General features: G+C 39.3%; 1 protein-coding gene across 2 annotated transcripts in view; it reads left to right on the top strand.

Annotated features, from left to right (window-relative positions):
• Positions 1–27,745, top strand: part of MYO1D (myosin ID) — a 348,885-nt gene that overhangs the window by 177,683 nt on the left and 143,457 nt on the right. For both annotated transcript variants that reach the window (XM_049861252.1, XM_049861251.1), the window contains exon 17: positions 22,683–22,906. In XM_049861252.1, coding sequence (XP_049717209.1) covers positions 22,683–22,906 — 224 coding nt within the window. The remainder of the gene's footprint in view (positions 1–22,682; positions 22,907–27,745) is intronic.

Raw genomic sequence — 27,745 nt, 5'->3', positions numbered from 1 at the left:
TTCCCGGGGCCAACTCTTCAGATAGGGATTGGAATGGAATATGGTATAGAAGATGATACTGGTGAAGAACGGGCTTCTTGGATCAAGTAGACACATGAGACTGTGTTGGTGTCTCCTGTCTGGAGGGGAGATGAGAGGGCAGAGGGGGCCAGAAGCTGCCTAAATGGACGTGAGGAGACAGAGGAGAAGGATTGTGCTGTGTCATTAGGGGAAGAGCAATTAGGAGTGTATAGCAAGGCATGTATAAATTTTTGTATGAGAGACTGACTTGATTTGTAAACTTTCACTTAAAGCACAATAAAAATTAGTTAAAAAATAATAATAATCTAACCTAGCACAAGGTTCTCTGTAGATGATAATAACTTAAAAAGCTAACTACATATTTATTTGGGGAAGAACGAAAATCCAGAATTAAAAGCAAAGTTATTTAGTAATAGAACAGTTTTCTACAGTTCTACAACTATATCTGTTGGGGTTTTAGTCTGGCCAAGTAAATACATTCTTGAAAGTGATAAGCCTAGAAAACCTGTTCCTTGATTTTTGCTTTAGGGGATAAACCGTCACAGAGATGGAAACGCTGAAATTCCTTTGGGCTACTTGGCTCATATTGCCATAATGTAGAGACTCAGTAGATTCCATGAGGTTATGAAAAAGAAACAAGGGTTTTTCTGCCCCTTTGGAAGAACAGAGTATCTGCTGGACAGTCTCTCAAAAAGAGAAGTCAATTGGAGAATACTCATCAGAAAACTACTGCGTTAAAGACAAAGCTATATCAATTACAGTATCTTCTCATGTCGTCTTTGGCCTATGGGCTTAAAGACCTATTTCATCTGAGTAACCTAACCAAAAAGTTGGTTCTTTGTATATTAATTAGAATCTGATTTTTGTTAATTTGAGAGCCGGCATACAATATTTGTATATTTGAGTTTTTGATAGGATTTCCCAGTCTGATTTTTTTTTTCCTTCCTTCTCATTCAAATAGAGGAATTATATCATTCTCACAGACTCAGAGAAAAAGGAGTGATACCCAGTAGGGTTTATGGACTCTTCTCCAAGAGAAGAATGTACCACATCACATTTTTTTTGGTCATGTGATAAAATGCGTTGACATTGAGGGACTGATTTTTTGTCAACAAAATGTAGAGCTAAAGGGAAATTTGTCAAGAAAAACCCTGTAACTGGAATGAACTGGAAAGCTGAGGCTTAGTTTAGAGTAACCACAGTTTCATAGCTGTAACAGAACCAGCTTAAGGTAAGGATTTTATGTTTTTAGTGAAATTTTTTAATGTAGCAGGAATGAGTACTTACTGAAAACCAGACTTTTTCATACATCAGGTGGCTCACTGGCAAATTGGCAACAGTCTTTCAAGTTGATGCTTATTCATACTAGACGACTCTAGAACCATTCACAGTGATTTTGAAATTCCATCAGGATTTGAGAGCATATTTATTTTTCCTTGAAATTTAATAATTTGCTTGACTCATCTTCCCAATTGTGCAGCAGGATGAACTGTTTATTTTCTTTTGAGTGAGCACTTCTCCTGCACAGTTACGGACCCGTTCGTGAGTGTAAAAACCCTCCACAGTGCCTTTTTACAGATAAGAAGGTCTTTTAAACTAGTCATAAGGATACTTAGTCAATCCAATAATTATTAATTTATTCAACATATGTTTATCACTAGGCACTCGTTGGAAACACGGTGTTTAACAAAATAGAAATAGCCCTTGTCCTCATGGAGCATCCTAGCTGAAGAGTGAAACAAGAAACAAGTCAACAAATAAAATATTTTAAGATCGTGTAACAGCTATGAAGGAAACGAAGGGCTGAGTTGAGGGAATCATTTAGAGGACAAGGGAAATATATTTTAGATAGAGTGGTCAAGGAAGGCCCCTTTCTGAGCAGGTGACTTTAAACTGAGAGGTAAAGAATATGAAGGCTCTGACCCTAGAAAAAGTTCAGAGAGGGAGCGTTGAAGCAGAGGGAAACACGTAAGCAAAGATGCCGTGGCAAGGAAGAGCTTGAGCATTTGGGAGGCATTTTAAGTGATGCCCCTTTTTGACACCATTGCACATCCATTTCCTCAAGGCTCAGTGCAGCAGAGTTTGTATCTGCTCAAATTTTCACTTAGACTTTGGGGCTTGGTTTTGTGGAAGGACACCTGGAGGGCAGCTATACAAGAGATGCATGAAATATTGATCACAAGCCGGTTGAGATGAATGAACAAAGACTAAAGGGAAGGGTAGATTTCGATGATTCTAAATATTTCCAAGGTTCACATATGGAAAGAGCTCTTCAGGCAGTCTAATGTTGGTGTTCATTTAAAAAAGATTTGTTTTTTGAATTCAAGATATGCTTGTTCTGACTTAGCATGAAAGTGCTGATTTATTATTACGGGATATTAAAATCATGGTATATACCTGTTTCCTTATAGCCTCAAGTAATATTTGATATATATAGTGTGTCTATGTATCTATAGGGCTGCTATGAGTCAGAAAGAGAATACTTTTGTATTCTTTCACCATACCTATTTAATCTGTATGCTGAACAAATAATATGAGAAGCTGGACTATATGAAGAGGAACGGGCATCAGGATAGGAGGAAGACTCATTAACAGCCTGCGTTATGCAGATGACACAACCTTGCTTGCTGAAATTGAAGAGGACTTGAAACACTTACTAATGAAGATCAAAGACCACAGCCTTCAGTATGGATTACACCTCAACATAAAGAAAACAAAAATCCTCACAACTGGACCGATGAGCAACGTCATGATAAACGGAGAAAAGATCAAAGTTGTCAAGGATTTCATTTTACCTGGATCCACATTCAACAGCCATGGAAGCAGCAGCCAAGAAATCAAAAGACGCGCTGCATTGGGTAAATCTGCTGCAAAGGACCTCTTCAAAGTGTTGAAGAGCAAAGATGTCACCCTGAAGACTAAGGTGCACCTGACGCAAGCCATGGTATTTTCAATCACATCATATGCATGTGAAAGCTGGACAATAAATAAGGAAGACCGAAGAAGAGTTGACACCTTTGAATTGTGGTGTTCTGAAGAATATCGAATACACCATGGACTGCCAAAAGAACGAACAAATCTGTCTTGGAAGAAGTGCAGCCAGAATGCTCCTTAGAGGCAAGGATGGTGAGACCGCGTCTTACATACTTTAGACACATTGTCAGGAGGGATCAGTCCCTGGAGATGGACATCATGCTTGGCAGAGTACAGGGTCAGCAGAAAAGAGGAAGAGCCTCAACGAGGTGGATTGACACAGTGGCTGCAACAATGAGCTCAAGCATAACAACGATTGTAAGGATGGCGCAGGACCGGGCAGTGTTCCGTTCTGTTGTGCATAAGGTCGCTATGAGTCAGAACCGACTTGACAGCACCTAACAACAACAACAACATGAGTCAGAATCGACTCAATGGCAACAAGTTATGTATGTATGTATAAAAATAGCTATACTATAATCTAGCAACCTAATCTATCTAGCTATCTTCCGTGATTACCCCAGTGACTTTTTATGCCACTACTTCAGAGGAGATATCTTTATAAAGATTTTCAAGATTAACCCTTCTTAATGCCTGACCAGGTAGAAGTTAACTTAGATTCCATCCCCTCACATATGTTTGAGTCTAATAGAATGTTTATCCCACCATTTTCATCACATGTAGCTGATAATTCATTTATATTTCAAAGAATCCAGAGCTTTAATGAACCTTTCACACGTCTTGAATGATGAATGATCTGCTGGAATTGGCACCGTCTGCTGCCATTCATGGACTGATTATAAAATAAGGCACTCTCCTACTTGTCCTGGAGCCTCCCTCCCCCCACCATTGAGCTTACATTTTAACAAAATAAATTCACTTTATGGGTACATACTTGATTTTAAAGTAGGTAAGACCTTTCTAAGTATAGCAGCAGCAAAGGAAGAATTCATAAACAGGTTAATAGATATCCCTCCATAAACATTTCAAACTTGTTTCTCAAAAAACAAAGAAAATAAAATACTGTTTTATAATGTGTTTCATTGCAAAACCAGAAAACGCAATTCAAACTGGCATAGAGAGTAAAGGGGATTTATTTCATGTGACAGGAAGCCTCTCTATTCCGTCTTCTCTCTCATCTCCATTCTAAGTCTGGCTCCCCCTTGTGGTTGCAAGATGGCTGCTAACAGTTTCGCTGTGTGTGTTTGTTTCCTCCATGTTCAAGGAGAGAATCTCTTCTAGAAGTCCTGGACATTTATCTGATAAGTGAGAAATCTTTCTCAGAAGCACCTGGCAAAATTCTTCTCATGATTTATTGTCCTGAGCTAATAACCATGGCCAAAAGATGTTGTTGTTGTTAGGTGCCATCGAGTCGATTCCAACTCATAGTGACCCTATGAACAACCATCCAGTCCTGTGCCATCCTCACAACTGTTGCTGTGTTTGAGCCTTTTGTTGCAGCCACTGTGTCAGTCTATCTCGTTGAGGGTCTTCCTCTTTTTTGCTGACCGTCTCTTTTACCAAGCATGGTGTCCTCCAGGGACTGGTCCTTCCTGGTAACATGTCCGAATTATGTGAGATGAAGCCTCGCCACCCTCACTTTTAAGGAGCATTCTGGCTGTACTTTTTCCAAGACAGATTTGTTTGTTCTTCTGACAGTCAGTGGTATATTCACTATTCTTCACCCACACCATAATTCAAAGGCATTGATTCTTCTTCTGTCTTCTTATTGTCCAGCTTTCACATGCATATGAGGCGATTGAAAACACAATGGCTTGGGTCAGGCACACTTTAGTCCTTAAAGTGACATCTTTGCTTTCTAACACTTTAAAGAGGTCTCTTGCAGCAGATTTGCCCAGTGGAATGCATCATCTGATTTCTTGACTGCTGCTTCCATGGACATTGATTGTGGAGCCAAGCAAAATGAAATCCTTGACAACTTCAATCTTTTCTTCATTTATCCTGATGTCACCTTTTAGTCCAGTTGTGAGGGTTTTTTGTTTTTCTTTATGTTGAGGTGTAATCCATACGGAAAGCTGTAGTCTTTGATCTTCTTCAATAAGTGCTTCAAGTCCTCCTCACTTTCAGCAAGCAGGGTTGTGTCATCTGCATATTGCAGATTGTTAGTCTTGCTCCAGTCCTGATGCTATGTTCTTCACGTAGCCTAGCTTCTCGGATTAGTTGCTCAGCATACAGATTGAATAAGTATGGTGAAAGGATACAACCCTGACATACGCCTTTCTTGACTTTAAACCACGCAGTATTTCCTTGTTCTGTTCAAACAACTACCTCTTGGTCTAAGTACAGGTTCCTCATGCGCCAATTAAGTGTTCTGAAATTCCCATTCTTCAGGAACAGTAAAAGGCAAAATGCTAAGAAATCTTTGTAAATATAATAAAAGCTTAGCTTATTTAATATACAAAAAGCTCTTAAAAATCATTGTATGAAAGATGTTCATCAGATGGACAAAAACGAAAAAAGAGGCAATTTCCAAAAGAAAAAATTCAGATAGCTGGTGAATATTCAAAAAGTTGAATAGCAGTAATAAAGCAATTTAATTGTAGCAACAGCATACCACTTTTTTCTACCAGTTTAGCTAATTATTTTTTAACTAATAACACAGTGGATTTTGGAAATGGGTACTTAAATATTTGGTACCTGAAAATATAAATTGGTCACAACAGCAATTTTATTTCTAGAACTTTACCATAAGTCATTTGTATGCTTGAATTTGTGTACAAGGATACTACCAAAATCTTATTTATCATTACAAAAAAAAAGAGAACATCAAAAAATTCTCACAATAGGGGATTCGTTAACTAAATTATGGTTTGTCTGTATGATTGAATAATGTGAAACCATTCAAAATCACATTATAGGAAGATATTTGATCACATAAGAAGATACTCCTGATATATCAAATGAAAAGCATTGCAGAGCATTTTATAGTTATTATATGATCTCAGTTTTGCATAAAAGCATAAGTGCCAAAAAAGAAAAATGAGTAGGTTTGACTACATTCAAAAAAAATTTTTTTAACTTATATTTGGGAGTATATTACAGACAATAGAAAAAATCATTGATGTACTGGAAAAATATTTGTAGCACCAACAAAGACCTAATTTTCTTTGTTTATAAAGGGCTCATACAAATCAATAAAAAAGATAACCCATAGAAAATGGGTAAAATTTAAGAATAAACAGCTTATAAAAAGATTATAAATGGCAATAAAAATATAAATTTATATTAATAGATTCCAGAGAAGTTGATTGAGAAACTCACCATATTCTTGTTGCCATCCACTTAAAATCTGCCCTATCTTGATTGGTACATAACTAATAGACCTCAATTCTTTAATATTTTGTTATAAAACATTTCTTTAGAATAGATTTAAGGTATAGAAATTCTCAGGTTTACAAGTACAAAGTTATTTTTCTGGTAGTACTTTCGATAATAAAGATACGTATAGCTATGTGTGCAACTCTAAAACGTCAATGTCACTGAGCAAATCCAGCGTTTGACTTTATCTAGGTTGTTCACTAGAGAAGTGGCATTTTTTCCATATCACCAAAACACTGATTCTCCCAGGGGTTATTTATTACTCTGATTACATGTATCGTATTACCTACTCTAAAGATAAAACAGGCACCCAAACAACACAGCTGTGTTCCCTGAACAATGTCTTTTTTTTTTCCTTTTACAACTGAGCTATAACCAGTAGTGACCCTCAGTTACTTAATCATGTTGTATTCAAGTCATATTAATGTAAACTTGCCCTATTGTAAAAGTACCTTAATACGTATACTTTTTCTTATTCTGCTATTCCTCCTATCATTAAGTACAACCTAAGGGAAGTTTTTTTTTTTTTTTAAGGGAAGTTAAAAGAGAAACATTTTGATGCTCCTCCCCCCAGGTACTCCAGGGGACCTTGTCCAGCTTCTTTCCCCACCCCTTCTATACCCCCTGCCAGGAAGCATCTTCACCTAGTATCACTGTCAGGGATACGTTGAGGAACACTGAGCTAAACAAAAACTTGTTGGTACAGTCTTCCATTGCCTACAGCCAGAGCCATGACACCAGCAAGAGCTGTGAACATTAACTGCATCTCGCTGTAGAAACAGGCATCACGAGCCTGAAAAATGTTTCCCAAAGTCAAGCATTTGTCAGCAAAAGTCCATTAATGTATGACTTAGAGAACTTATGTCAAGTGTATTTCCTACTTGATGTTTTATGGTGAATTATTGGTAAGAAGAACATAATAACACAGTACAAATATATGCCCAGAACAGGTGCTTTTTAAATACCTATTTTTGATATGTTAAGTGTTAGCACAGAACCCGGCACAAAAGAGTGAATTGCTGTTTTCTTTCTCTTCCCTTAGAGATTAACAGCAGTAAGTAGACGAAAACCAAAGATAGTAGTCGTCAGTTCCATGTCCACTTTGGACGGGAAATAACATTTTAAATTTCTATGTGTTATCAGCAGTCGCTATGATAAAATGCTAGCATACGCTCTCATAAATCATCTAATCTAACTCTCTCCTCTTATAGGCAAAGAACCTGAAGCCTCAAAAGTTTAATTTGCTCAATTCCCTTAGAGCTCAGTAGAGGAAGTACAGGCCTGCCACTCCAGAGCAGGGTCCTTTCCACTCTACCCCCACAAAGCGCAGTCAGGAAGCTGTCCGTCTGAGCAGAGCTGGACTTCCTTGAAACAGCCCCACTGTTTGTAGCCGAGGAATTCAAGCTTCATTACATGGAGGTTTGCAATATTATGGCATTTGACCAGATCTTACGTTTTAAGGGGTTAGTTGTAGTTGTTTCCCAGTTACAGGCATATTTGTTTCTTCCTAGGATATCACCGGAGCCCTGGTGGCCCAGTGGTTAAGAGCTCTGCTGCTAACCAGAAGGTTGACGGTTCGAATCCACCAGCTGCTCCTTGGAAACCCTATGGGGCAGTTTTGCTCTGTCCTACAGGGTTGCTATAGTGTCCACTCCTTTCCTTTGTAATGCCTACAGAAACCACATATACAGTAGGCATTCAACAAATGTTTATAGAAGGAATGCACACTGAGTTCTAGGTACATCCCTAATCACTGCAGAAGTAACTCACAAAGCAAGGGAGATTAATCCAAATGCCAATATTTTTAGATACAGAAATATTTTCAAACGAATACATTAGCACAAACATAACTGATAATTAGATGGAAATCCAGTTGCTCAAAAAGGAATTAAGATTTATTCTTGATGAGCATTTAATGTGTTGTTCATTATTGATTTTTTTTAGTTAAATTTTTTTATGAGTACTAAATAAATTTAGACCACCCATCATCAATTCTGATTTTATTGTGTTGCAAAAGTATTAAATCATGTGTTCCCTTTCATCAAAACTATCTCCCCAAACCATAGTTTTACTCTTTTATTAAAAGTATGACTCTAACATGTTTATATGATTTCTCACAATGGTCAACCAAATGTTAATGAAGAGAGTCATAGAAACCTTAACTAAGCACTAAAGAGATTTCCTTGTTTTCCTTTGTAGCTAGGAGTTAAGCCACAATTTCTGCAGTGTATGGTTTGGCAACAAGTTTGTTCCATATATGCCTTTAAATGAAGGCTGTGTATTTGCCTGGCTCTGCCCTAGCTCTCTGTCCTCTTGTTTGTTGTGCCTTTTGGTGCGTGCAACCGCTGCAGTGCGCAGAACTTGTTTCATCTCAGTAGCCACGTCTCTGCTCCTTACTGTCATCAGAATACTGTAAGTCATTCCTATTAAGGATCAACACAGCTAAAACTATGTTAATGCCATTAGAGAGAGACCATACTCAATTCAAAATTTTACAATTGGAAATTGTATAACTTTATGTGAAGGATGTATAGGTTATGTTTAAAACCAAACCCTCTGGCAATTATTATGGCAAGTCCAAGGCTCTTATTCAGAGAGGCAACTGCGTAGTAAGCATTATAGCTTTATATACCATTAGGCTGCTTTAAGAGCGGTACCTTTAGGAGATAGCGTGATCAGGTTTTAGAGTCAGACCAAGTTGAGATACAGGTTTCTTATTTATTGTATTATCTGGGATATGTCACTTGCTTTGAACCTCAGTTTCCTCTTGTGCAAAATGGTCAAAATATCTGCCTGTCTGGACTGTAGGGAGAAGTAAATGAGATAGCATGTGCAAACTCCCCAGTACAGAGCCCACCATGTGGCTGGCATGCTCTGTCTCTTCCCCTAGTCTGCCAAATGCTACACTAGGTCTGCTCTTTAATTTTTGTTTCTTTCTTAATGCAGGGCCAGGAATAGGATGAGACAAGTGAGGCACTCCACTTGGGCATAAAATTTAAGGGAGTGCAAAAAATGTAACCAAGATAGATAATATATTAATGTATTTTTTTTACCTTTTTTTTATAATTTTTATTGTGCTTTAAGTGAAAGTTTATAAATCAAGTCAGTCTCTCACACAAAAACCCATATACACCTTGCTACACACTACCAGTTACTCTCCCCCTAATGAGACAGCACGCTCTCTCCCTCCACTCTCTCTTTTCGTGTCCATTTCGCCAGCTTCTAGTCGCCTCCACCCTCCCATCTCCCCTCCTGGCAGGAGATGCCAACATAGTCTCAAGTGTCCACCTGATCCAAGAAGCTCACTCCTCACCAGCATCCCTCTCCAACCCATTGTCCAGTCTAATCCATGTCTGAAGAGTTGGCTTCGGGAAGGGTTCCTGTCCTGGGCCAACAGAAGGCCTGGGGGCCATGACCACCGGGGTCCTTCTAGTCTCAGTCAGACCATTAAGTCTGGTCTTATGAGAATTTGGGGTCTGCATCCCACTGCTCTCCTGCTCCCTCAGGGGATCTCTGTTGTGTTCCTGTCAGGGTAGTCATCGGTTGTAGCCGGGCACCATCTAGTTCTTCTGGTCTCAGGATGATGTAGTCTCTGGTTCATGTGGCCCTTTCTGTCTCTTGGGCTTATAATCACCTTGTGTCCTTGGTGTTCTTCATTCTCCTTTGATCCAGGTGGGTTGAGACCAATTGATGCATCTTAGATGGCTGCTTGCTAGCATTTAAGACCCCAGATGCCACTCTTCAAAGTGGGATGCCGAATGTTTTCTTAATAGATTTTTATTAATGTATTTTTTTAATTGTACTTTAGATGAAGGTTTACAGAACTAGTTTCTCATTAAACAATTAGAACACATATTGTTTTATGACATTGGTTAACAACCCCACGACATGTCAACATTCTCCCCTTCTCGACCTTGGGTTCCCTATGACCAGCTTTTCTGTCCCCTCCTGCCTTCTCATCCTTGCCCCTGGACTGGTGTGTCCCTTCAGTCTTGTTTTGTCTTATGGGCCTGCTTAATCTTTGGCTGAAGGGTGAACCTCAAGAGTGACTTCATTACTGAGTTGAAAGGGTGTCCAGGGGCCATACTCCCAGGGTTTCTCCAGTCTCTGTCAGGCCAGCAAGTCTGGTCTTTCTTTTTGAGTTAGAGTTTTGTTCTATATTTTTCTCGAGCTCTGTCCAGGACCCTCTATTTTACTCCCTGTCAGAGCAGTGAGTGATGGTAGCCGAACACCATCTAGTTGTGCTGGACTCAGTCTGGTGGAGGCCATGGTAGATGTGGTCCATTAGTCCTTTGGACTAATCTTTCCCTTACATCTTTAGTTTTCTTCATTATTCCTTTCTCTTGAAGGGGTGAGACCAGTGGAGTACCCTAGATGGCTGGTCACAGGCTGTCATGGATTGAATTGTGTCTCCCAAAAAATATGTGTCAACTTGGTTAGACCATGTGTGGTTATCCTCCATTTTGTGATTTTCCCATAATCATAATCTCTGCCTGTGGTTAAAGAGAATTAGGGTGGGATGTAACACCCTTGTTCAGGCCACATTCTTGATCCAATGTAAAAGGAAAGGGAAGCAAGCAGAGAGTTGGGGACCTCATACCACCAAGAAAACAGCACCAGGAGCAGAGCGCATCCTTTGGACACAGGGTCCCTGTACTTGAGAAGCTCCTTGACCGGGGAAGACTGAAGACAAGGACCTTCCTCCAGAGCTGACAGTGAGAGAAAGCCTTCCCCTGGAGCCAGTGCCCTGAATTTGGGCTTGTAACCTACTAGACTGTGAGAAAATAGATTTCCCTTTGTTAAAGCCATCCAGTTGTGGTATTTCTGTTATGGCAGTACTAGATGGCTAAGCCACAGGCTTTTAAGACCCCAGACTCTACTCACGAAAGTAAAATGTAGAACATTTTCTTCATAAAGTATGTTATGCAAGTTGAGCTAGATGTTCCCTGAGACCATGGTACCCACAGCCCTCAGCCCAGCAATTCCGTCCCTCAGGGAGTTTGGATGTGTCTATGGAGCTTCCATGACCTTGCCTTGTACAAGTTGTGCTGGCTTCCCCAGTGTTGTGTACTGTCTTACCCTACACCAAAGTTAGCACTTATCTATTGTCTATTTAGTGTTTTTCTATCCTTACCCCCGCCCTCCCTCATAACCATCAAAGATTGTTTCTTTTTGTATGCAAACCTTTTCATGAGCTTTTACGGTAGTGGTCTCATACAATATTTGTCCTTTTGTGATTGACTTACTTCACTCAGCATAATGCCCTCCAGATTCATCCATGTTATGAGATGCTTTACAGATTCATCGTTGTTCTTCATCGTTGTGTAATACTCCATTGTGTGTATATACCACAATTTGTTTATCCATTCATCTGTTGATGGGCATCTAGGTTGTGTCCATCTTTTTGCTATTGTGAACATGCAGTGCTGCAGTGAACATGGGTGTGTATATGTCTATTCATGTGACGACTCTTAATTTCTTTAGGATATAGTCCTAGGAGTAGGATTGCTGGATCATATGGTATTTCTATTTCTAGCTTTCCAAGGAAGCACCGTATCATTTTCCAAAATGGTTGTATCGTTTTGCATTCCCACCAGCAGTGCATAAGAGTTCTGATCTCCCCACAGCCTCCCCAAAATTTGTTATTTCCTGTTTTATTAATTTCTGCCAGTAATGCTGAGTGAGATTGTGTCTTGTTGTGGTTTTGATTTGCGTTTCTCTGGTGGCTAGTGATCGCAAGCATTTCTTCATGTGTCTTTTGGACACTTGAATGTCTTCTTTGGTGAAGTATCTGTTCATTTCCTTTGCCTATTTCTTAACTGGATTATTTGTCTTTTTGTTGTAGAAGTGTTGGATTTTCTTGTAGATTTTAGAGATTAGACCTTCATCTGATTTGTGATAGCCAAAGATTTTTTCCCAATTTATAGGTTCTCTTTTTACTCTTTTGGTGAAGTCTTTTGGGAGCATAAGTGTTTAATTTTTAGAAGATCACAGTTAACTAGCTTATCTTCTGGAGTTTGTGTGTTGTTGGTTGTGGGTTGTGGTTTGTATCCTGCTAATGCTGTGTATTAGGGCGTCTAGTGTTGATCCTATTTCTTCTTCTATGAACTTCATGGTTTTGGGCTTTATTATATTTAGGTCTTTGATTCATTTTGAGTTAGTTTTTGTATATGGTGTGAGGTATGGGTCCTGTTTCATTTTTTTGCAGATGGACATCCAGTTTTGCCAGCACCATTTCTTAAAAAGTCTGTCTTTTCCCCCACTTGATGGGCTTTGGGCTCTTGTTGAAGATCAGGTGACCATAGGTGGATGGATTTACATCTGGGTTCTCAATTCTGTTCTATTGATCAGTGTATCTGTCCTTGTACCAGTACCAGGCTGTTTTGACTACTATAGCTGTATAGTAGGTTCTGAGATCAGGTAGTGCAAGTCCTCCTACTTTATTCTTCTTCTTCAGTAGTGCTTTACTTATCCAGGGCTTCTTCCCTTTCCATATAAAGTTAATGATAAGTTTTTCCATCTCTTTAAAGAATGTTGTTGGTATTTGGATCAGAATGCATTGTATTTTTAAATTGCTTTGGATAGAATTGTCATTTTCACAGTGTTGAGTCTACCTATCCATGGGCATGGTATGTTTTTCCATTTATGTAGATCTCTTTTGGTTTCTTGCAGTAGTGTTTTGTAGTTTTCTTTGAATAAGTCCATTACATCCCTGGTTAGATTTATTCCTAAGTATTTTTTTTTTTTAGGGGCTGTTATAAATGGTATTGTTTTCATGATTTCCTTTTCATCGTTCTGTTTATTGGTGTATAGGAATCCAACTGATTTTTGTGTATTTATCTTTTATCTTGCTACTCTGCTGAATTTTTCTCTTAGTTCCAGTAGTTTTCTTGTGGAGTCTTTTGGGTTTTCTATGTGTAGTATCATGTCACCCGCAAATAGGGGCAGTTTAACTTCTTCTAAGTGTAATATTTTAAAAAATAAAAATTAGTAAAAAAATTCATGATGGACAAAATTTTAAATAAAGACAGGATCAGTATTACTGATGTTTCTTTTTGCTTAAGGCTTCAATGTGGCTCAAAACAGCACTGTCTTTATGTATGCTTCCAGAATAGGTTAACTTACGAATTAATGTAGCATCCTTTAAACACATATTCTCAGTTTTTTTTTTTTAATTAACATAGACTAATGAACCTACTCATTTTCAGTTTATTTTACATACCCCACTGATATTCAGAAAACACAGGTACAATATGGCATTTGAACAGTGTTTCAGTTTTTTAAAAAAATATAATGATCTCTCTAACTTCTGTAAAATTGCTTTAAAAAAAAAAAATTCTGCAGCTGCTCTCCTCTATCCCTTAAAGATGACTTTTAAAGTTTTTTATATTGAAATAATTTTAGACTTACAGAAAAATTGCAAGAATAGTGTAAATAATTCCCATATATACATCCTTCACCCAGGTGCCCCAAATGCTAACATTTTACTGTATTTGCTTTATCATTCTTGTTCTCTGTCTCACTTTCTCTCTCACTCTCTTCTCAGTCTGTGTGTGTATGTATGCATTTGTGTATACAAACGCAGAGATACATTTGTATGTGTGTGTATAATTGTTTTCTGGACTCTTTAAGAGTAAGTTGCAGGCATAATACCCCTTTACTCCTAAATACTTAAATGTGTATTTCCTAAACACAAGGACATTCTCTTCTATAACTACATATAATTATGAAAATCAAGAAATTAACATTGATACAATACTATTTCCTAAGAGTTCTCTCAGCGTGAGAAAGTGTGTCTTTCCTGACAAATGCGTATGCCTTTTTTATTAGCTACAGAGAGTTATGGAAGCCACCTCATTTTCTTTTCTGCTTTGATTTCTAGTAAGGTCAGAGTGGGTTTTGTACACAATTATAATAGCTTCCCGTAGTCTGTATTTTCTGGTATAAGTACTCTTTATTTCATTATTTGACTCATTCTTTCATTTTGTTTTAATTTGTTGTTTCCCTAAAGGATATTCTATAGACCCCAGTTCTTTGGAAATTAATGAGTGATCAGTGTACAAAAGACTCTATAGTCAAATATGATTTTAAAATTCTGTATTGAAGTTAAGATAGGTTTATTCAGAATGTCTCAGAACATTTAATATGCTAATGTTCATCATGAATCTCCAGCAAGGAATCACAGTATACACTTTTCCCAAACCAAAAACCCAAACCCAGTGCCATCGAGTCGATTCCGACTCATAGCGACCCTACAGGACAGAGTAGAACTGCCCCATAGAGTTTCCAAGGAGCGCCTGGTGGATTCGAACTGCCGGCCCTTTGGTTAGCAGCCGTAGCACTTAACCACTATGTTCCCAAGCTTGTTTAAAATGGAACTCTTTTTTTATAGGAAGCATTCCAAAGGCCCTATGTTCCAGAATTCACTTTTGAAATTCTGTAGGAATGAATCTTAGGATGCACCTTTGGTGGGCCCTTCCAGAAATATCATGTATCATCTAAGTTTTGGAATGATCTAGGGAACCATTCAAAATTGGGATCATTTGCAAGTATCTGAAACAAAGGTGTACTGTGTTTTTCTTTAAGTAGCTTTACATATTTTCCATGTTAGGCGTAAAGGAAGAAAAGCCAGTGTACTTGTTATACAAGGTAAAAGTCTTGCTTATACTTTGACCAGGCAGTGACCCATCTCAGTATTAGATGGAGGCAATTTGGGGGCCAGAGAAGCTGTAGGAGACTTCAGACAAAGCCAGAACATTCCCAGACTCTCCTTAGATCTGCTCAGATGTTCAAACACTTGACCGAAACCCTCTCATTCTATATCAAAAAGCAGTGTCGAGATAGCCTTGACCTGAGAGATTTTGACAATGTTAATTAAGCTTGCACTTCATCTTTTAAAAAAAATAGAACCAAGGAAAGCAATCACTTCAATACAGCCACCATGGAGTGTTTAATTTTGAAGAAAATTACATCCTGAAGGGCCAGTTAGAATGACTTAACCTGTTAACTAGAATAATTTTATTTTCATTTACCTGTATTTTTAAAGAATGTCTGCAAAATAATTCCAGTTTGGCTTTGATGGAGTTAATGTTAAAATATTCTTTCAACAGCAATTGATCAAAAGTTTCAGTTTCTTGAAGTTACAGTTACAAGGAAGTTGTCAGAACATGTCATCATCATATTTAAAAAATCATTAAATAGGCAGTAATTGTATGTATGCACTGAAGAATTGCTCGGCTAATGAATCTAGACAAGGCCATGTATAAAATGGACAAGTCCTTAATTAAAGTTCACAAGTCAACTAACTTACTCAGCAGGTTAGTCTACCAGACCTAGGTAAGGCATCTTGTTGTTGTTAGGTGCCGTCGAGTCAGTTCCGACTCGTAGTGATCCTACGCACAACAGAATGAAACACTGCCCAGTCCTGCGCCATCCTCACAAATGTTGCTATGCTTGAGCCCATTGTTGCAGTCATCGTGTCAGTCCATCTCGTTGAGGGTCTTCCTCTTTTTCGCTGACCCTCTAGACATCTTGGGGCTGGTCATTTCCAACAAAATATACTCAACCAGCAACCACCTCCAACTCCCAATACTCAGGTTCATCAGGACAGTATAAGGCTTATACTCAGAGGTACTTTGTCTTTTTATTTTAAAGATTTTACATTGGTTTATTGACTGAAGATTTTGTTGTTTTACTACTTCTTAACTGTACCTTTAGGTCATGTCAAGATGCTGTCAATTGACCTTTAAAACTAAGGAACGTTGTGTAGACATTGTGCTGGACACCTACAAATTACACCTTATCCTTGTCCTTTTCTTCTCAGTGCATATTAACCTGCTATTCTGGTTGAAAACAAAAACAAACAACATGGACACCAGCATTTTAAAATCAGGCATTTATTCATTTTTATCCCTCATAGAGACATTTGGGAGGAAGAGGAATATCTCTTTAAAAATTACTCTTTGATGCCTATTCATGATAAAAACTCTCATCAAGGTAGAAATAGAGGGAAACTTTCACAATTTTGTAAAGAACATCTACCAAAAAAAAAAACAAACCTATAGCTAACATCATACTTGATGGTGAGAAACTTAGATGCTTTTCCCCAAAGGTTGAAAGACAAGAATGTCCCCTCTCACCACACCTATTCAACACTGTAACTGGAAGTCCTAGCTAATGCAATTAGACAAGAAAAGGAAATGAAAGATACACAGATTGGGAAGAAAGAAATAAAACTGTCTTTGTTCACAGGCGATATGATTATCGATATACAAAATCCAAAAGAATCTACCAAAAATTCCTGGAACTAATATGAAATTATAGCAAGGTTGCAAAATGCAAATTAACATATAAAAATCAAGTGTTTTCCTATATACCAGCAAAGAACTGGAATTTGAAATTAAAATTACTTCTAGAAGGGGTTGATCCTTCATTAATCAATCATGAAATATCCCAAAGAGGATATAACTATCATATTCTAAATTTGACCTACCTAGACCAAAGATTAATTTTATGTATTTTATGATTTGCTCAGAGATCAACCTGCTACCTTCATAAACTCTCCTCTACTAGAGCTCTTTAACAACCATCAATTGTCAGAACTCTACAAGAACAACTATATAGGGAACTTAGAGGTAGAAATGGACAAAAGACACCTCTAAAATTTTCTCTCCAGTCGAGATGGAGGCCCTGGGAAGCTGCTATTTTGAAAGATTCTGGTTGTGGAAACCAAGAGAGCACCCAGTTCAGAGCACCAGGAGCTGTGAATGAAACAGTGATTTGTATTGAGAACTGGATGTATTAAAACAGGACAGAAGGGTCCAACACCCATGATGAATAGGAAAAAAGAATAAAAACAAAAACCGAAAAAGGAAAGCCAATCTGTGCTTGATTCTGAGACTAAACCGAGGCTATGTCATTGACCTACCTAATAGAGTGTAGCCTGGAGTCCTACATCTTTTGCGAAGTGTATTTTGTACTTTAATGACTGCCAGGTGCTGCTTTTGAGAAGCCTGACCGCTGAGGATGTGTGCACAGAGGAAAAAATGGTAAAATTAAAATGGCATTATCCCGCATCTGGTTAAACATGACAGATTGTGTTTATCTCTGTTCCCTCTTAAAATTCCTAAACAAATAGTCAAGGAATAAAAATTGGATAAACCCACAAGGACAATAAAGCCATAGTAGAAACAAACACAGACAAGAGGTATCAACAATTTTAGACGTAAATGAATAAGTGGTTACTCCCTTAAGCAAATGGAGAAAGCTGAAATCTAAGTGCCTGCAAAGAAGAAAGCAAACAAGCTGGTTACCAGTATAGGGCTGTAGAAAAATCCAGACGCTGGAAGGGACAAGTACCTCTGAAGGTAACCGAACCCATTTCCATCGAATCAATTTCGACTTATCCCGACCCTATGTGACAGAATAGAACTGCCCCATAGGGTTTCCAAGGCTGTTATCTTTACGGAAGCAGACTGCCACATCTTTCTCCCATGGAGCAGTTGATGGATTCAAACAAGAAGTTTACTCTCTGAAGAAATCGAACCAGAGAAGCCCTGGGCTTGGTGATACCAGGCACAGTGGAGGGCAGGGGCCACACACCATACTGAAACCAAGGAGGAAACTAAGTGGAAGTCTGGATACTTAAGAGTGAGATCCTCTCCCCATTTCCCTTCACTCTGGGAATTCTGGCAGCAAAGAGAAAACATTTTAACATGCTGACATCCAAGATCCCCTCAGATGGCTGATACCTGATCATCCTGCAGTGAAATCTGCCATAAAGCACACGCACAGAGTTTCCGTTGGCTTTCCACTCTTAAATGTGACTGTGTAGCCATTGGCCCCCAGACGTTTAAGGAAGGCATCTAGCACAAAAGGCCAAGGCCAAAACAAATGGGGGAAGAGGGAAAATTAGAGGTAACAGGTACCGTGCAGAGAGCGGTTTAAAAAATAAAACCACAATTCCCGTCCTCAGAGAGAAAGAACGAGATGTTGCGTTTGTAAAACAAGAGCAACATGCTTTAAAAAGGACTAGCCAGAGAACAAGGACAAGCTCTTGGAAACTGAAAACATGATAGCCGAAATGAAAGATTCTGTATCAGGCCTGGAAGATGGTGTTTAGAACATTCATTCATTCAAGAAATATTACTGAGTGGCTACTGTGCCCTTGGCATTGTTCTAGGTAGTGGAGATGTATCAGTGAGCAAAAGAGATATCCCAGGCCTGTTGTTGTTAGTTGGTGGTGGGTGGATTCCGACGGTGACACCATGTATGCAGAGTAGAATTACTCCATAGGATTTTCAAGATTGTGGCCTTTCAGAAGCAGACTGCTAGGCCTGTCTTCTGAGGCACTTCTGGGTGGGTTTGACCGCCAACCTTCCAATTAGCAGCCTAGCACTTAACCACTGCATCACCAGATAAACAGAAACTTTCAAATAATCCTAGCAACTAATGCCTATTGAGCAGTGACCACGTCCAGGCACTGTTTTAAGTGTTTTGTGTGTGTTAACTCCTTTAATCCTCACAACCACCTTACAAGATAAGCTCAATTATCATCGCCATTTTACAGAGTAGAAAAATAAGACACAGAGAGGTAAAGAAGCTTGCCCAAGTTAACACAGCTCCTAGGAGTGGGGCCAGGATTTGAACACAGGCAACTGGAATCGACTCGACTAAAAATGGTTGCTATACTGATGCCACCTGAAATAACGAGTTAGTTTTCATTGCCTTGTTGTCTTTCTATATTTTGTTCACATACAGACTGCAGATTTCTACCACAAATTGCTCGGATGTTTGGTTTTTGGTATAGCCTGATTCCAAAGCCTGCTCTCAACCTCTCTGTTTTTGTAACCCCAAGAAAGAGACATTTTAGGCAACTGCTTTGCACTCTTAAGGAAATTAAAGAGAATAGAAATTTACTAGCCATGCACCATTCTTGAAAGCACCAGAGGGAGGAAAACCAAGGAAAAAAAGTCATAAGCTCCAGAATCAAAGATCTGCCCCCACCCCAAGACTATGGCCCCTGAATAATTTGCTAACTTAGAACTGAAGCCGCTCCTGAAATCCACCTTTCAGGCAAAAAGATTAGAAGGCCTGTAGAACAATAACACACATGAGGAATGTGCTTCTTAGTTCAACCGGGTATACAAGATCAAATGGGCAATACCTGCCCAAAAGCAAAGACAAGAAGCCAGGAAAGGACAGGAAAACAGAATGAATGGACGTGGGGCACCAGGGTGGAAAGGGGGAGAGTGCTGACACATTGCAGGGATTGCAGCCAATGGCACAAAACAATTTTTGTATAAATTTTTGAATGAAAAACTAATTTGCACTGTAAACGTTCCCCTAAAGCACAATAAAATTAAAAAAAAAAAAGAATAAAGCCTCCAACAAAAAAGAGTGGTGAAAAAAGCCCCAGATAGGAACTGTTCAGTGGGCCTGAAGAGCAACCAGTCCAGGTTGGCATATGAGTATATAGGAAGTATCAAAGAAAAAGGGTCAATTTCTCTGCTTAACAGTTGGAAATTATTGCTTATTATTTGATTGGTCTGTTAGAGCATTTAGCAAAAATTAGTGGTTCGCATATAGAAAACAAAGCAAATAAAAAAAAATGAGACAGTTATTAACTACAGGTAAAAGCAAAATTTACATGACAAAGTAAAGGGAGGGTAGTATGTTACACTCCTTAGCACAGCAGCGAACCATATTTGTTGCCTTGTCAGCTGCCGTAGGTAGTCAGTCCCCGACTTGTGGCGATCCCATACGCAACAGAGCAAACGGCTGTGAATCAGGCTGTTGTGATCCATATAGGCTGCTTTTTGGAAATAGATCACCTGACCTTTCGTCCTAGTCCAGCACCTTAGTCTGGAAGCTTAGCTGCAACCTCTTCAGCATCATAGCAACATATAAGCCTCCATTGACAGGATATTTTTCGGGGAATTGAACCCAGGTCTCCGGAATGGAAGGAGAGAATTCTACCACTGAACTAACACTGCTCCAAGGACCGTATGTGCGTGGTCCTAATTATAATAACAACACTATTGCCTGAAAATTTTTTTATGTAACTATTATTGGGATGATAGAGAAATAGGAGTGATAGTGAGAATGCTAAATCTTCAACTTCTATAATTGGATAATGTCTAAAAGGGCAACTCTAGAAATAGTATTGTAGGTTAATGGGGGAGGAACAACTCAGAAAGGGAGGGTGAGAATGGTTGCACGACTCGAAGAATGTCATTAGTGTCGCTGCATTGTACATGTAGACGTTGCTGAATTCATGTATGTTCTGCTGCGTATATCCTCAATCACGACAACAAAATAAAATTACCAAAAAAAGAAATAGCGGTGTTGTATGTTACTTATAAACAGGACACCAGAAGAAGCCGCTGGAATTGTTTGCCTTTGTGGAGTGAGGCTGAGAGGTGGGGAGGTGGGTTACGGTGGGCCGAGGAAGGGCTGCTGCTTTTTATTGTCTTTTGGTCCTACTTGTTTTTCCAACTATACAAAACTTAAATAAGCCAACAACACAGATGAAATTTTGAAGATTGTCAAAGAAATACCCCTCAGAAAGCACTTACAAAACATAAAAAAAAAAAAATTTCAAATTACTAAAAGATCTAACTAAAAACATTTTAATAAAATGCTTTATAAAACCCTTTTTGAAAATTAAAGACTGATTTCCTATATAAATGTGGCTGCAAGGAGTCTTGGTTTCCTTCCTCTTTAAAAAAAAAAAAAACAGGGCAGCAAACACTATGAAACTTAAAAAATGCATTTTGTTGAAGAAATTGAATCACATACTTCCACCCTATAATTGTATTCTTTTGGTTTTCCGAGACACGAAAGGAGAGGCCTTTATTTTAGCATTTGGGTGGAGGCGTAACAAAGCCATCTGTACAACGGATTAGCCTATAAGGAAGAAAGCTATTTTGACTAAAAATGGTTGCTATACTGATGCCACCTGAAATAATGAGTTAGTTTTCATTGCCTTGTTGTCTTTCTGTATTTTGTTCACATACAGACTCCAGATTTCTATCACAAATTTCTCGGACGTCACATTCGCCTTTTATATTGTGGGTTTTTTTTCCTTTTGGAATCCTTTGATGGGCTCCTGACATGTAGTATACAAACGAATCTATCTTTGTTGTATAATAGGAGGCTGAAAAAGCAGAGCAGTGCCAGCACACGACGCAAGTTTAAAAGTCTGCACGCAGAAGGACCTAAAATGAATACAAGAGGCATAGTGCAAGTTCTTCTGAGGGAGATTGGTGGGCACAGTCAGGGATTTCAGAAGAAATGAAAGAAATCTGAGGGAGCCTGGAGACTACATACTGTGCTTTGAACTACAGGTTGAAAATCCTGGTCCTGAAAGGCCAGGGCCGAGGGTGGAAAGTAATATGATCTGCCTCAGAGGTGGAAAGGTTATTTAAGTAGCAGCATTAAATATCACCTGGAACATGGTGAGGTGTACCTGGAGTGCACCCAAGAAGACAATTGGAATAGTTTGGGGTCTTGGAGACTGTGCTAGCAGAAAGGAAGAGGTTTATACTGGAAATATTGTGAAAGAATGAGTAAATTTGGTGGTAGAAAAGATACATAGGGAAAGAGCCAGTGAGGAACTGAAAACTACCCCAGATTTGTTTTTGCTTGAAAGATTGAGACATACCTGACAGATATGTAAATACCTTGGACGTCACCATGCTTGGATGAAGCTAGCTTTGAGACATTTCAATATTGTCTGGTTGATTTCTGAGCACTGAAGTGAAAAAAGAAATGTGAACCAAGATGCCTATATGAGGAATCCGTTGTGCCCTTTCACCAGGAGTACGTCTGCATCCTTAGAAGCTTACACAGTGCTTGGAGTGAGGAGATAGGGGTGCACAGGCTGTGTACAAATCAGTTTATAAGTCCAAAGTGATATTACAGGAGTGGCCAGTGTGTATGCTCTGTGTAACATTGGGTTTCCCAAGAGAGCTACAGATGTTGATGGCTCTAACTCATCTTGCTCGTTTTCAACTCTCTTAAAATATTTATTCAAAGATATTTGCATCTTGACTTTCTTTTTTTCATCACAGTAAAGTTAAAACAGGACTCTGCTTCAAACTCAGCACACACTCCAGGGTAGAATAATGGAGCAGCCAGACAGCTGAAACAAAAATGACCGACATGACTCTTAGCGCCATCTGTTGGTGGCACGCAGAATTAATATGCTTTGGCTCTGGCTGATTCCCTTTACACAGGATAAGTTCCCAGTTGAGCTTGTCAGTAGAGGAGCCTCTATAATTTCAAAGTCATCTACCACTTAGTCGATCAGCCAGCAACGTTTTTCTTTTTCTTTCTCAATTGTGAAGGTGTGGCGGGGCACCCTGGCTCGCATGCGGTACAAGAGGACCAAGGCAGCTCTGACAATAATCAGGTACTACCGCCTCTACAAAGTGAAGTCGTACCTCTGTGAGGTGGCCAGGCGCTTCCACGGCGTCAAGACCATGAGAGACTACGGGAAGCATGTGAAGTGGCCGACCCCTCCCAAAGTTCTTCACCGTTTTGAGGAGGCCCTACAGGCGATTTTTAATAGGTAAGAACTTGTTGGTATGTGCCACAGCCATTTATGGCAGCACGCTTAATATATAAAGTCACAAATCTGAAACCATGATGTTGGCTCAGCACTTTGCTCTTAATGACATTTACTTCCACCTTAATGTCGCCAGTTTCGTAGATGTCACTTTCAAAGGACATCTGTCTGCCTCCCTAAATAATGGAACTGTCAATTTGTTTTTCCTGTAGCAGTTGACACCAATATATCACAACCCCTGAATCTAAGCCATATTTAAGACAAGCTGCTAGCATGCTATCTCTGCTTTCTTGTATTAGCAAAAAATAATTATTTATTAAAATTGCCACACTCAAACTAGAAAATCAGTTAATGCGTCTAGAACAGTGGTTCTCAACCCTGGCTATACCTTACGCTCAGGGGGCATGTGTAAAACATACCTCTACCCAGCTCCTACCTCTCAGAGATCCCTGTTTAATTGAGCTGGGGTTAGGCCCAGTCAGAGGTTTTTTTTTTAGTTCCCTAAGTGATTGTAAATTGCAACCTAGGGGGAAAACAAATGTTTTAAAGCAAGTGTTTTGTTTGTTTGTTTACATTTTATGAGCAAGCTATTTGAAAAAAAAATAAGCTATTTGAAAAATAAATAAATACCAGTGTAAAATTTGGTACCTTGCCAACTGATCTTCATTTTTTTATGACCTACCCTGAATCTGAGTTTATAGTTGCTCTCAGGTCCTATCTCCTCATTTTTTTTAGCTTATTTTTATGCATCAGAGCCCTGGTGGCACAATGATTAAGAGTTTGACTGCTAACCAAAAGGTCAGCAGTTTGAATCCACCAGCTGCTCCTTGGTGGGGCAGTTCTACTCTGTCCTGTAGGGTCACTATGAGTTGAAATTGACTCAATGGCAGTGGGTTTGGTTTTTGGTTTTTTGTGCACCAGATATATTTAGTTCTGTCTTGGATATAGCCATCTACCTAGTCACATAAACTAAGCTAGTGGCTTTCAAGTGTGACCATTTAGTATCATGGTATTCCACAGTAAACACCATGAAATAGTTGATATATTAAATACAAAATAATTGATTTATAATTCTGTTAAATCAGATTTTATCTTCCATTTGATTTTGCTTTTTATAATTGGTGATAGATACCAAAGGATTAAGAAAATACATGAGAGGAAAACTCTTTAAATATGTATCTCATTTGCTTTAAAAAAATGATTGCTCATAAAAAAGAGAAAATCAAACAATACAGAATTGTTGAAAGCAAAAGTACCTCAATTCTCAGACATAATACTCTATATGTTAGTTGTGAATCTTGGCAGGCTTTTTAATGCACCTGTAAATTTTTTTCATAAATGGTATCAACTTTACTTGCATTTTTTGACATAATTTAAAAGTAATTATGCTATACATGAATATATTCTCATTGTTTTTTAAAAACTAAAATAATATGAAAATATGTAGGATATAAAGTTGAAATCTTCCATACTTCCCCTTGGTTCTCCTCCATTTTTTTTTTCCTCTTGAGATAACTACTCATAAACAATTAGTAGGTATCCTTCTAAACATTTTTTCTGTGCATTTACGAACACACACACACATCTAAGAGACAACATGGCTTCATACCCCAGCTCTGCCACTGGTACCCATGTAACCTTGAGCAAATTAGTCTCTCTGTGCCTCAGTTTCTTTATCTGCAGAAGGGCCATAACAATAGTATCTGCCTCATAGGGTTGTTGAAAAGATTATGAGTGAGTATATATAAAGCCTCTCATATAGTGCTTGACACATAGCAAGCACTATGGAGGTGTTTGTTCATAATTAGGAGTTGTATGCATACACACATATCATTTGGGTTTTTCTTCCTTCCCTGATTTTACACAGGCAGAATTATACTGTATGTGTAGTTATATAACTTAAATATATGTCTTGAAGGCTTGTCCATGACAACAAATAAAAGATCTACCTAATATTTTTAATGACTGCAAAGGATTATTATTAATGTCAGTTTTATTGTACTATGACCTACATAGTCTTCCTTTTAGATTTTGAGGTTTTATTTGTGGCCTTGTTGTTGTTTGTTGTTAGGTGCCGTTGAGTGGCTTCCGACTCATAGCAACCCTAAAGGACAGAGTAGAACTGCCACATAGGGTTTCCAAGGAGTGGTTGGTGGATTTGAACTGCGAACCTTTTGGTTAGCAACTGAACTCTTAACCACTACACCACCAGGGCTCCAAATTGATTAACTTTTGTGAAATTCAGTTTACTCATTCAGCAAGCGTTTACTTAACACCTGCTATGTCACAGGCACTGAGGTGGGTTCCAGGGATACAGTGGCAAATACACATGGAGAAGACAGCCCCAGCCTTCCCAGGGCTTATGGTCACTGAGCATTTGAAAATAACACATCTGCTCTGCTTGTTGATTGAACACACACACAGACACACACACACACTTTTAATGAATCTTGCCAGTGGTGATAATCTAGTCCCAGGGCTGGCAAACTTTACTGTAAAGGACCAGATAGTAAATACTTCAGGTTTTGTGGGCTACATATGGTCTCTGTTGCATATTCTTCTTGTTTTGATTTGGTTTTTTGCAACCCTTTAAAAATGTAAAAACCATTCTTAGCTCACAGGCAGTACAAAAACAGGCCACGGGCCCGATTTGGCTCAGGCTGTAGTTATCAACCCCGATCTAGTCGCTGTATCCTATTTAATTTATTCTTGCCTTTTTTTTTTTTTGATCTGTGAAACACTGAGAGAGGCGTGTTAAAGCGTTCCACTGTGATTGTGGGTTTTTTGCTTTTGTTTTTCTAAAATAGCTATGTGTCTAATCATGTTTAAGCTTGCTCCTATTCACACAGTAATTCTTTTCTCTGGGAGCCTTCTTCACACTCAGCTTTGTCCCCCTTTTCAGGTTGGTGGGGGCTGGTGATTTTTATGGCTGCAGCTATTGTTGTCTGCTGTACATATTTATAGATGGCAGTTTGCTTAATTAGTATGAGAAGCCTGTCTGGCTCTCTCCTGTGTAGGTCAGGTCCAGATTCCGTGGCACACCTCTGTGCTGTGGACCTCTGGAACCAATCATATGTGGACCTTGCCCTGGCCCACTGAAGGCAGTGATGAGATGACCAGGCATACAGACCAGGAACTGACCAGCAGGCAGAGCAAGAACCCCCCACCCAAGAATGAATTTTGAGGCTGAAGAGTTCATTGGTACAGTATTACAAGTCCTGCCTATCCCCAGTATCCTTGACTTTGATTACCAACTGCTCCCAACCTCTCACTCTTCCAGCATCTTCTGGGATAATCTTAGGGCAGTCTGTCCTATTGGGTCTTGGTTGCCCATAGGAAGTAGGAGAGGATTTCACTGTTACGCTGAGCCTTTATTTTTCCACGCTTGATCTTTTGGTAATCCACTATCTCTGACCTTACCTGCTGTAGTAAATGTTTCCATCTCACTTAATGGAGCAGACCACTGCCAGCTTTCCACATTCAGGGAACTGGCACAGCTCCCACACTGAAATCCTTCACATCCTGCCCTTGCTGCCAACCCCTGCTGCTTCAGGCTTAATGATCCTCCTGGGCATTATTAAGAAACCTGTGTGTGCCTCAGGGGTTCCTCTCCTTCACCCAAGTGAATTGCTCAACACTGAGGTGCTTCATGGAAACGTTGGTGGCATAGTGGTTAAGAGCTACGATTGCTAACCAAAAGGTCGACAGTTCGAATCCACCAGGCACTCCTTGGAAACCCTATGGGGCAGTTCTACTTTGTCCTGTAAGGTCACTCTGAGTCGGAATTGACTCAATGGCAGTGAAGCTGCTTCATCAGTCCAGTTGCATCAGTGTCATGTCTTCCAGAAAGTCTCCACACCTTTGAGTTTATTGACAACATCACTCCCATTTTCTGTGCTCTTATAGGTTTTCCTTATTTTTATATTTATTGGGTTATTTCAGTGGGAATTTGGGAGAGAGAAAAGCGAACACTTGGTCTCAAGTCACCATGTGAAACAAGAATGCATCTCAGGAAGTCTCGGCTGAGAAAATGCCCTCTAACACTTTGTGTATGTGAATTGGGAAAAGATCACCACTGTTCAATGTTAGTTGAATTTCATTCCAGTGTTCCATGGGAACCACTAGCCTGGGTCATTCCATCTGACTATAAGGAAGTTTTCAGTTTGCCTCTAACATCCCTGCTGCAACTCCTGTGCCAGGAAAGAAGTCATAAGTGTCATGTAGGGTTAGAATGTTTCTAAGACTGTAAAAGATGTGACTTCTTTTTCTCAGTCGGGTTATTTTCACTTTGTGCTTCCAGTTGCTTAGGCCAAAAAAACTTGGTGTCATCTTTAAGTCCTCTCTTGCTCTCTTGCCCTCACATCTAATCCTTCAACAGATCGTATTGGCTTTTCCTGCAAAACATATCCAGAACTAGCACTTATCTCCTCTACGACTACGTCCCTGGTCCAAGCCACCATCTTCTACTATGTACATTGTGGAGCCTCCTAACCCATCTCCCTGATCCCAGCCTAGCCCCTCTTTCAGTCTGTTCTCCACACAGCATTAAGTCAGATCATGTCCCTTCGTTCAGAACCTTCCAGTGGCTTCCCATCTCATTCAGGGTAAAGGCCAAAGTCTTGATAATGGCCTCATGGCTCTATGGATTCTGTTCCTGGCTCTTCCTCTGCCGTCTCCTCCTGTTACCCTCCCCCATGCTCACTGGGCTCCAGCTTCACAGGACTCCCTGCTGATCCTCCAACACACCAAACAAGTTCACAGTTTACGTCTTCAGGCTTTTGTGCTTGCTGTGTTCTCGTCCTGGAATACTCTTGCCTAGATATCCATGTAACTGGCTCCCTC

The sequence above is a fragment of the Elephas maximus genome, chromosome 19, assembly GCF_024166365.1.
Source record: "Elephas maximus indicus isolate mEleMax1 chromosome 19, mEleMax1 primary haplotype, whole genome shotgun sequence".
NCBI classification, from domain to species: Eukaryota; Metazoa; Chordata; class Mammalia; order Proboscidea; family Elephantidae; genus Elephas; species Elephas maximus.
This window is presented reverse-complemented; position numbering and strand designations above follow the sequence as displayed.